The sequence below is a fragment of the Anguilla anguilla genome, chromosome 19 (assembly GCF_013347855.1).
Source record: "Anguilla anguilla isolate fAngAng1 chromosome 19, fAngAng1.pri, whole genome shotgun sequence".
In the NCBI taxonomy this organism is placed as follows: domain Eukaryota; kingdom Metazoa; phylum Chordata; class Actinopteri; order Anguilliformes; family Anguillidae; genus Anguilla; species Anguilla anguilla.
In genome coordinates, this window is record NC_049219.1 from 16,573,895 (window position 1) to 16,585,218 (window position 11,324).

At 47.0% G+C, this 11,324-nt stretch overlaps 1 protein-coding gene across 4 annotated transcripts in view; it reads left to right on the top strand.

Moving 5' to 3' along the window:
• The first annotated feature begins 1,197 nt into the window (after positions 1-1,197).
• The window catches only part of LOC118219099 (potassium voltage-gated channel subfamily D member 2-like), a 61,230-nt gene continuing 51,103 nt past the window's right edge, over positions 1,198-11,324 (top strand). For 2 of the 4 annotated variants that reach the window (XM_035401980.1, XM_035401984.1), the window contains exons 1-2: positions 1,201-2,098; positions 2,405-3,603. In XM_035401980.1, the coding sequence (XP_035257871.1) occupies positions 2,492-3,603 (1,112 nt within the window). In that variant the 5' untranslated portion in view covers positions 1,201-2,098; positions 2,405-2,491. Of the gene's footprint in view, positions 2,127-2,404; positions 3,604-11,324 lie in introns of all 4 variants that reach the window. The other 2 variants (XM_035401982.1, XM_035401981.1) reach the window with 2 other exon arrangements.

Below are 11,324 nucleotides of genomic sequence, written 5' to 3' on the forward strand. Positions count from 1 at the left end.
GCAATTCTTATGCGTATACAGTACACCGCCACTGTAAAACCTGACCGGCATATGGTCGCTGTCCATGGTGCTGAAAAGCGCCGGAATCCCCCACATACTCGCATCTCCGCTGAATCAGTAGGTCACAATTAACCCCCTCAAAGGCAGAATGACGTCATCTTAGCCAAGTGGCAGCAGATGTTCTTCCCGCACACGTGCTTCTCACTCTGCGTTATCTTGGAAAGTAGTTGTACGAAATGGGCGAAAGCCGTTGCCGTTTTAATTAAGACAAGAAAAAAAAAAAAGCCAGATTACACACTCGTTGGTTTTTACTGTATTTACAAGTAATCCTTCTCAGCGCGCTGCACGTAATGGCCCGACTTACCCGTCAAGCAGAATGGAAATAGAATTGGTCATTAATCAAACCTGACGTGCAGCTTTAAAAATCCCTGCAAAACTGTGCCGCCCTGACATCATATTTGCATTTCTTGGCCCCAAGGTGTATTGACATCGATCAATCGTGTAGTGTGACAGTTTGTTTTCTGCATTTATAAATAACACCGCGTTGAGCGTATGACAAACTGAATTCGATAGGGAGGAAAGTCGAAACTACCCGTTTGTAAACTGAAGCGTGGCCGGTAGCCTACTGTTAAAACACGGGGGGGATATGTGTAATCGCATTTTCCGCTTCTGGTATTGAATTTTGTGCCGGTGGGATTCGACCAGTTGTCAACCGTGGCCGGCAGCCCAGACAAGGATGCGCGTAATAGCCTGTTGAGACTCCCGGATGGAGGAGTTCAGGCGCGCCACAATAATGCAACACATTCCTTCATTTGGGTACAAAATAATGGTGGCTTATGGAGCGTTAAAGAAATCTAAACCGCTACATGGCTCTATTTATAGAACGTATATTGAGTTCCATTGATATTGTGCCAGCGGTGTTACTGATGGCGATTTTAATTGCAATGTGGCATAGTTGTGGTCACGGCGCTAATATTTTGTGTACTTAAGAAACTGTCCCTGAGGTCGTACCGTGACAGGCTCAATACGACGAAATATGTGTTTGCGGCTTCCGAATCAATTGTCGGACCGAGGGGAGTTGGTTGTGAGCTGCGCGCGGAAGGCAACGTTTAAGTTAAAACTGTCTCCATCTAGCGGTGTCGTATTAAACATTCCTTTTTTCCCCCCAAAGAAGTTGTCAGAATTAACAACTTGTGCATGCCCATCATTTATTTAACCATGTCGTTGTTTTCGTATCCCATCTGTATTTTTTTTAGCATATTCCGATGTTATTTTATCCTTTTGAGTTGAGAGTGGACGGATAATTATTGTCTATAATTAATAGCCCTACCGCAATTTTTTTTTTCCGTCTGTGCCCGGCAGCGTGCATAAATATCACGCGCTTATCTCCAGCATTAATACACATTTTAAGTGAGTGATACCCTGTATCAATAGGCGGTTTATACAGTGCATATCGGCACGTGACCCGCCTCCACAGCGCTCAGACCGGAGAGGAACTTCTGCCTTCACTGCAGTGGCACGTTCCGACTGGAGTCACCGAGAGGATATTCGGAGGAGAACCAAACCAACTTACAATCAGTGGGCTGTAGGGTACTTATTACTTACACGACTCGTATGGCCACGCATTGTTTTTAATTACATTATTTTCGGTTATCTGTAGCTGTATATATTCTGGAGCTGGGGGGTCTCTGACACCGTTGCCGTGGTTTTCTTTTTTGTCTTCTGAGTCTGCCTGCTCTCGGCTCAGCCGTGCCTGCCTGTCGCGGTGGTCTCTCGGTCATTGCTGGATCAGGTGAAGGTTTCACACAGAAAACGTCGCGGAGGGAGAGACCACTCTTGGAAGGTCGTTTTTTCCCGTCGCGTAAGCAGAAGGCAACGAATGACCATGCCTTTTGATTGCGCGCAAGCCTTTCATCGAAATCGCAGGGCGTGATCAAAATTTGTCCTGAACTTGTTGCTGTGCCGTTCCGAAAATTCGGAGTGAATTTGATTGACACCTTGGATAAAGTACTGTTCGGGCGTTAGTCTGCTAAACAGTGTGCAACATTAGGGGATAAACTATATGCATCTTTGTTAAAGCGCTCGTTTCTACGCGGAGGTGAGTAACTGTGCTCGAGGAAAATACAGTAAGTGTTTTGTGTGTTTAATCTTCAAGATGATTAGTGGCGGCCTCTTACTCAGATGTAAGAGCAGAATTAAATGTATGGGAAACAGTGGGGGTTGGAGGGCGTTTGGTGTGCCGAGTAGTTGACAACAGTTTCTCCTCATTTGTACATTTCTTTGTGACTCAAATGGGAAAAAAGAAAATTAAATTGGTGTTAAAAACGCATTGGTGCAATTATTGCTAAACCATCACCGGGAGACTGAAGTTATGCACTTTTTCGGTATTGTATTGTTTCCATAGATGTCTTTTCGTTGCCACGCGGAAATACAGTAATCTTCGAAGGGTCAGCCTGCTTCAGCCGGACCAAGTTTCGGAAAGCCGGTCGGCATGGCAGCGGGAGTGGCAGCGTGGCTTCCTTTCGCGCGCGCGGCAGCCATAGGATGGATGCCCGTGGCGAGCGCCCCGATGCCGACGCCCCCGAGGGAGAAGAGGAGGACGCAGGACGGGCTGATCATCCTCAATGTCAGCGGCGCCAAGTTTCAGACCTGGCGCAACACTTTGGAAAGGTACCCGGACACGCTGCTTGGAAGCACAGAACGGGATTTCTTTTTCCACGAGGAAACCAATGAATACTTTTTTGACCGAGATCCTGACATATTTCGCCACATTCTTAATTTTTACCGCACCGGCAAACTGCACTATCCCCGCCACGAGTGCATTTCCGCCTACGACGAGGAACTTGCGTTCTTTGGGATAATACCTGAAATCATCGGAGACTGCTGTTACGAAGAGTACAAAGACCGACGGCGAGAGAACGCCGAGAGGATCCAGGACGACGAAGACAATGACAACAATGCTGATTTGGTGGACCCTGATATGACCTTTCGGGAGTCAATGTGGCGAGCATTTGAAAACCCTCACACCAGCACAATGGCGCTGGTGTTCTATTACGTCACTGGGTTTTTCATCGCGATTTCCGTCATGGCCAACGTAGTGGAGACGGTGCCCTGCGGGGGCTCGCCCAACCGAGTTAAGGAGGTGTCGTGCGGTGAGCGCTACGCCTTGGCTTTCTTCTGCTTGGATACGGCCTGCGTCATGATCTTCACTGTCGAGTACTTGTTGCGTCTGTTGGCAGCGCCCAGTAGGTTCAAGTTCGTTAAAAGTGTCATGAGCATCATCGACGTGGTCGCGATCATGCCCTACTACATCGGGTTGGTCATGACCAACAACGAAGACGTCAGTGGGGCGTTTGTCACTTTGAGGGTGTTCCGAGTGTTCCGGATTTTCAAATTCTCCCGGCATTCTGCGGGGTTGCGTATCCTTGGTTACACACTGAAGAGCTGCGCCTCGGAGCTGGGATTCTTGCTCTTCTCGCTGACTATGGCCATCATAATCTTCGCCACGGTGATGTTCTACGCCGAGAAAGGAGACTCGTCCACCAAGTTCACCAGCATCCCAGCGGCTTTCTGGTACACCATTGTCACCATGACAACACTGGGGTAGGTGCTGATAAGCCTAAAAAAAGAATGCATTTGAGGCCTGTTCTGCGTCCTGCATTGCTTTAATTTTGTCTATGACTGTGGAACACACCCACCCACACACACACACACACACACACACACACCTGTTTTGATCACAATCAATCACACAATACTCCAAGCTGACTCCGAGTTCTGATTAGCGAGTCCAGTGACCGTGTCCAAGTTTACAGAATGATAACTCATATTTAGTCGCAGTAGATACTCAAAACGTGCTTCAAAACTTATTACACCCAGCCTTTTAAAGTATAAAATTTTTGTAACTTTTGCTAAAAACCTTTAATGAGACAAATTCTTTAATAACCATGCGACCGGTTGGGTTTACACGAGTAACACTGGAGCATTGAGGTTTTAATTTCATGGTCACGATTTACACAGACGGAACGTATTGATGCAGTAAAGAAGTAGTTCATTATAGTAGCAATGATCAATTTAATTAATTTTCAGGGGTGTGTGCATCCATTCATTAATCTGTTCAACCCCGAGTTATTTTTAAATGAATCGTATACGCGCGCCTCGCCAACCTTGACGTGAGCTCTCCAAGGTTCTGAATCCCATTGTGGTTTACCGCGGCGAGCTCGCGGCTCTGTCTTTCTGCAGTCGGGCAGGGCTGCCGCGCAACCTTCCATTTGAAGGTCTACCCGCCAAACCGCGGTTGAATATTTAAAATACACGACTGAAGCTTTGATCACTACCTCTCTGAAGCGCGCAACTGTTTATTCTACGATGCAGAAACTGGAAGTGACATTATCCCGCCCGTTCCGGGATTACTCATAATGAACGTGGAGGCTGGAAGTTTAAATCATTCAAGTGAAGCCCCCGAGCGTAAAATCATGAAACAGTTTTTTAAAGAGCGTTATGAATATTTAAATTCACTGTTTTGGATCAAAGAAAGTTGCTCATTAATGGGGGTTGGGAGAGAGGTCTCTTTTTTTGCTTTTTGGGTTCAAATGTGTCTTGTATGCGAGATCAGATATCATTCTTTTAGAGCAAATTACTCGCAGAAAGCTTGTTAAGGTAACGTGACTCTGGGCAGAATGGTTCGGGGTTTCCTGTGGAACATATTCAGACGGCTGGTGATGACTTGTTAACTACCTCATCTAGGAGAGCACTCTCCTAGATTGACTGCAGCCCTTTTCTTTCTTGTTTTTTAAATTTTCTTTTTTTAAAGTAGTTATAATTTATTAACACCTCATTACATTGCTGCCATACTTAGACCTGAGATTTATGCTCTCTTGTCTCGGTGTGGGAAGCTGTTTGAAGATGCAGGTGAGGGAAGCTTTGGATGTTGTGAATGGTGAAATTTAATTGTGCTCAGTGCTAATGAGACGTTTGTAGATGGAACAGAGTCTCTTGCCCAGGTGTACACCCTAGCCTTCCCTTTTGTTTAAATGGATGATATCATATTCAGTAATAATGTTTCTAACTTATTTCATAGCCCTGCAGTCAAAGGCCTCTGTCCTGTCCCCGCTTTGACCCTGTTAGGTCACCTGGACTCCCGGGTATGTCACATGACCGGGGAAGTGGGGCAAAATCCTGGGATCCATAACATTGTTTAACCCTTGTCCCTCCCCCATGCAATCCTACCCGGGGCCCATGTCTTCAAATCTGTTAAAACCGCCTGGGCCAATTCAATCAGCAGCATTTTAATTGGATTATCGAGTGTCGAATCGCATCTAATGAAGGAGCATCTGTCATTGTTAAAGGCTCTGGCATCGTTAGCGTTAGATCTGAAATGGGCAGGGGATGCTAAATAGCGGGCGTGTGCGATGTGGGGTTGGAGCTGCATGGTGAGCGTTCAGTTCTTTTCCCTCCCGGATAGAGGAAATATAACGAGCATTAAAAATGCACGGCTTGCCTGGGCTTCTGCCGACTTCATGGGCCTGGATACTGGCCCTCGGCTCTGCTCAGATAGGAGGGAGTGGCTGTCGGACCGCCGGGAAGACTCAAGCAGGACGGGCCGGTGGACTCCAGACCGACTGTATAATGCAGCAAGAGCGGGGCGCTCTTTACCACGAGCGTGTAGGAACAGCGGTGGGCTTATGCAGTGAGCTGGTTGTTCGCAGGTTAGGGAGGGTCGTAGATTTGGTTGTTCTTCAGAGATTAAGACGAGGGCTGCAAACGGGTAGTTTGGAGGTTAAGAGTTGGGTCCCAGACTGGCTGTATTGAGGGTTGTAGACCGTCTCCGGGAGGGGTGTTCTGCCAGAGCTGTCTGGAAGCTTTCGCTCATTTTAGATTGCGTGTGGTGTGTAATCATGGGCGGGAGAACAGTGCTGCTTTGGAGGGAAAACATTTGTGCATGTGTTAATGATGACTGGGTGAGCCTCTCTCCCACTTGCACACATCATGTCTGGCCAGTTTGGAAGCAGAGCTGGCAAACGTGCCGGACCCCAAATCCAGCCAGTTGCGTTTCGCCAGCCAAACTCACATAGGCCGAGGGAGCCAGCCCGAAATTCCTGGGAATTCCAGGGAGAGAGAGGATTTGGCTGCGTGGCTGACAGTGTGATCTCCACCACTGGCTGGAAGAGCCCTCAAGTGGCCTTTGTCTCTTTAACCCTTTGAAGAGTAGGTTTACTGGAGTGTTTTTTGTTTCTCTTTTTTTCCTCAGTATTTAGTCAGTGTTCTAGAACTCCATTGTAGTGATTGTTTCATCAGCGTTAGAATGTTCAGTTGAGAACATTCCAATCACATGTTTGTGGTCTCTCACCACCTTAAAGGGTTAATCTCATCCAGATGCCTGCAGGGTGGAGCAGTGGCCTGTTTTGCGAGAGAGAGATGGGGGGTGGATGGGGAAGTGCTGTCCGGGTGTTTTCTTCCAAAAAAAAAATTGCCTGTGTGCTTAAACCAAGCTGGGAATAGCCAACATTTACACTGGAGGATCATAGGAATGTGCATCATCACAACTCTACTGTAATGCAATTAGTGCTTCTTTGTTACAGGTTTATCAGGTTTTTCTTGTATTTACTGTACATTTAAACAGCTGTATAAATACATTAATATCGATGTGTCAGTGTGAGGGGCATCTCTGAAGCGTGACTAATTGGGCTTCAGCACATTTTCTGCACCTCTTAGTTTATATTACCTTCAGTAATTAGTGGAGTCTGCAGCTCCCAGAGCACCCCCATTCTTTGGAAACCGGGCATAAATCTTGAATAAATGTAATTAGAAAGTTTGAAGTTTCTTTAATGGGCAGTGTGTGGCCTTCTGAGTCATTACTGGTGGAAAAAGGTTGGCCCTGTGCTGAATCATTGGGATTTGAGCGCAGGGTAGAAGGTGAGTTTAATATTTCACGGTGAATGTCGGAACCCGGGGCTCTGGTTCTTATTAGAGCTTAATGCTCAGCTGGGAGGTAAATATTGGGCGATAAACATCTGGTGCGGCATTCTGGGTAATTGGCTATTTCAGCTTTCTGTTCTTGCCTGGTGTCCAGGATGGGAATAACTGACAGTGCACTTAAAGGGCCAATTTAAACTACCAAAAAAAAGAGAAGAATAAAAAATGGCTCCCACAGGCATAGTTTTAGTCCCTGCTTTGTCCGTTGGCTGGTTAGCTAGCTGACCTCCTCCTGCGCTCGGCGACACGCGCCTTGTACTGTTCTGGAGTGCAGCTCCTGCTGATTTTCTGGCTGCGGTACATTGTCGACAGAGACGGGTAAAGACTGGACCAACAGGAGCTGCTGTACTTTGACCTGTTGATTATTTGACTGCCGCTCCAAGGCAACAGCTTTCCAGAGGATTGTGTTTGCTTAGCTCGATAGCGACTCTGGTCTCTGTCTGCTGTTATGGCTGCCTTCCAGAAGCGCGAAACTAAGTATTGAAGCCTGCAGCTGCGACCTTAAATGAAAGCGTGCTAACGTTTTTGCTAGCGTCAGCCGAGCTGTCCTGCTGAGCGTGTGTCAAACTGTGACAGCTTTTTAGGAGCGAGCTGACTTACCTGTTCCCCTGTGCCTTTTTAACCATCACCTGTCTGCCTGAGAGTGCACTCACTTCAGCCTGATTGCTACCCAACAGGCTGTGTGAACATTCAGGACCATAACAAGGAGCTGAAGTGAAATATGTTCATGATCAGATTTTCTCTAATTGGTAAAGAACACATTTTATTTGAGTACCGGTGTAGCTGTCTGTTCTGATTAATTTGGTCGATGTGTAAACATGAATAAAATATACGTGTAGATTCTGAAGGTACACAATAGAATGGATTAAACTGGATTAAATATTTGGGTTTTTGTATTGATTCTGAGCTTGCCTTAAGGCCACGTTTTGATTGCATTATTAATAAAATAAATTGCAATATGAGTGTGCTGTATTGTTCTATAAACTCTTTCTCTTCTCAGGCATGAAAAACACTTGTTTCACAGTTAGTATTGCCTATATTAGATTATGCAGATATTTTTTCCCCCACAACATCTCAAAAACACATCTTCCTCTAAATGGAGTTTCCAACAGCCTTTGCAGATTTGTTTTGATTATTCTATTGCCCAAGTCTATTTACAGGAGTGTTTAAGGGAAGAAAAAAGCTACCAATGTTCTCCAGGTTTGTACTGAGCAGTTCTTATTTGCAGACTAAAATTTGTTGATGCAATTTAAAGCACGCTCAGGTAATGTTCTCCACGTCAGACACTATTAAGTGCAGCGGAACCGAATCCCCCCTCCTGATAGGTCATCCTGTTTAACAATCTGCACTCTTTTAAGAACAGACACGGGGCTCTTTACTGTATCTCTTTCCATTCAATGATCCCTCTTAGTGAGGAGAATTAAAAGGACAAAGACGACTCCATTAGAGGGGTAATTACACCTATAGTGATCAGAGGTCCCATTGAACCCCCCCCCCCCAAAAAAAGTCATCTCTGTGAACGAGGAACGTGCAGCTGCTTCATGTTTATTAATGTTACCCCCCCACTCGTCTCTAATGGATTATGAAAGCTTCCAAAGCCAAGAGGGCCTTCCCTAGCTGATAAAAGGCCAGCAGTTACAGTGACAGCTGGGAGGTGTTCAGATGCTGTGCAGGGCTTGTGCCGGTGGTGCCGGTTACAGACGCTGAATCCATCTAATGTAAACAGGTGTTAAGGGGGCGGCCATTTTGTAAATTATCCTCTGCATTGTTTTTCTTACCAATACCCCCCCCCCCCCCCCCGAACGCGCGTGCGGGTCGATAGTAACGCACCTCCCCTACATGATGGTGTGTGAAATGCGTGTGCTGACAGATAGATTATTTTTTGTCATTCCTCAAACTCGGGCTTAGCGCTCATCGGTGTTTGCGCCCGACGTGCCGCTGGCAGCGTTTCCAGTATCGAAGGGCCGCGGCGGAAATCAATTTTCTCCATAACCTTCAAGTGGCAATTAGGAGCGGGAGGAGCGGCCCGTGGAAACGGATTTCAGAGCGCGGCGGGGAGAGGCACTGATCAAAGGCTCGGGCTCCGCTGGATCCCTGTCTGGAATCCAAATAAGGGGCGGAGGACATCAAAGCGAGGACATGCCAGCACTCACCGGCCGGGGCCGTCCAGCCAGGGGCCCGTCCAGAGGGGCCCGTCCAGAGGGGCCCCGCCTCTCCCAAGCTTTCGGCTCATCTCATTGGCTCATAATTGGAATTGTATTACAGCCCAGATTTTCAGCACCGCTCCCCTCTTCCACACAGGGGCTTTCTGAATGGAATTGGGTTCCCATATCATTTTAGCAGCGAGTGTGAAATCTGCTCGACCCGACGTGGACGAGCCCCTGGCTGTGGGCTCGCCTGCTGGGGGTAAGCCCTGGTTATGAAGCAAATATTTAATCTCACCAGCCCGACTGCCGCTGGGACGGAAATAATTTCCTCCTTTCCCTCGCTAATAAAGAAAATGTTATTCTAAATGCCCTCTTTCCTGTGATTTTCTGCTAAACAAAGCACTAATATGAGCACTTGCATAGCTGCACAGTTTATTGGTATTTTTCCATAGCACTGTATAAAATGTAAAATAATAATCTGTATTAATTAACTGGAAAACCAATACAGTAGTTTACAGAGAGAGAGAGAGAGAGAAAGAATGGAAGGGAGAGAGACGGTGAGTGGGGGAGAGAGAAGGAGAGAGAGTGGGAGAGAAGGAGAGAGGGAGAGAGAGAGAGAGGGATCAGATGAATGGAAGGGAGGGAGACGGTGAGTGGGGGAGCGAGAGAAGGAGAGAGAGTGGGAGAGAGGGAGGGAGAGAGAGAGGGATCAGAAAGGGAGGGAGAGACAGAGAGAGGGATCAGAAAGGGAGGGAGACGGTGAGTGGGAGAGGTTTTGGCTCGCTCCCTGTCGATGGCACATCCTGAGAGGCATGCTGAATTATTGAAAGCATATTCCATGGAAATGTAGACAGGAACGGTCTCCTGTTCTTCACTTTGTCTGTCAAACCTGGTGGTAGGCAAGGTTTGCACAGAGTGACATTATCAGTGCTAAATCCACTCTCGATAGAATACTTTGCTGTATACAGTTAATCAGGTTTACCCTCACAGACTGCGTACAGTCCCTACTGGACTCATGTAAAGGCTGTTAGAGTTGCAGTTATACTGAATATTTTACTGTGTACTTGGGAAAACATGACTGGAGAGACACCAGTTTAAAAACTGTGGCAGTTTTTTCATAAAGGTTAACTGTAGCTCTTCTTAAATCGTGCTGAATTCAGGACGATATTCACGCACTGTAAACGCTGGCAAGCTGCTTGGAAGCCTAATGAGGACGTGTGGCTCGCTCAGTAAAAATAAACACACCACTTTGTCTCCCTGGGCCCCAGTAAGTGTGCGAGTTTTCATTCTGCGTATTATTTTATTTATTTTCTTGTGCCTCATGCTGAGAACATTTAGGAGTGTGTTTGTTTGCTCTCTCGGGAGACTGCTGAAAAGACGGCCCCCTTCGGGCCCCCGGGTGATGGTAATCCCATACAAACCGTCCCTTTAAATTATGAATGCGCCCAGGCACTGTAATAATTACAGTACCAGATGTCATCTACTGTAGTTACAGTAGGCTGACCCAATCAGCCGAGGCTCCGCCCACGTGCACTCCGCTAATTTGCATGCAGCGTTCCCATTGGTTGTCTCTGCTCGCTCTCTGTCCTGCTGAGGCAGCGATAAGCTGACACCAGCACCTCGATTGCTGAAGCGCTACCTGTGTGTGAGTAAATGTTCCCGCTGCTGGGACTTAAGTGTCTCCGAGCTGTTTGGGACAGTGTTTACGGATAAGCAATCGTGTCCCCGTGTCCCGGTCCGCTCTGTCGAGACAGCTGAGAGGGAAACGGGGTGGTGGATGCACAAAACTGAGAACTTTAGCTTGGGTGTTGTGTTGGGGAAAACAGGTATTTGACTGTTTTGTATGAAGTGGAATTCATATTTCTGTCCACTTCGTACTTAAAAGGGACTTAAGCTCATGTTTTTTTCAGAGTGGCTGGTCAGGGTGCCGCGAGTGACCCTTGGTGGTGATATGAAATGACCTCTGCTATTGACTCATCTGAAGAGAAAACATCACTCATGCACTCAGCATCACAGCTGTCAGTCAAAGTGGCTGTCATTGATGGGACAGAGAGAGGGAGAGACAAAAAATGTTCTCCATTTAACTCTGTACACAAGAACCCCTAACAACCCACTGAGCACCCAAACCCAAAGCAATAATCATAAGTAATAATAAGCATGTGCTGTGCTATCGGCTATGCCCTGTCAGTCACAGACTGCCTG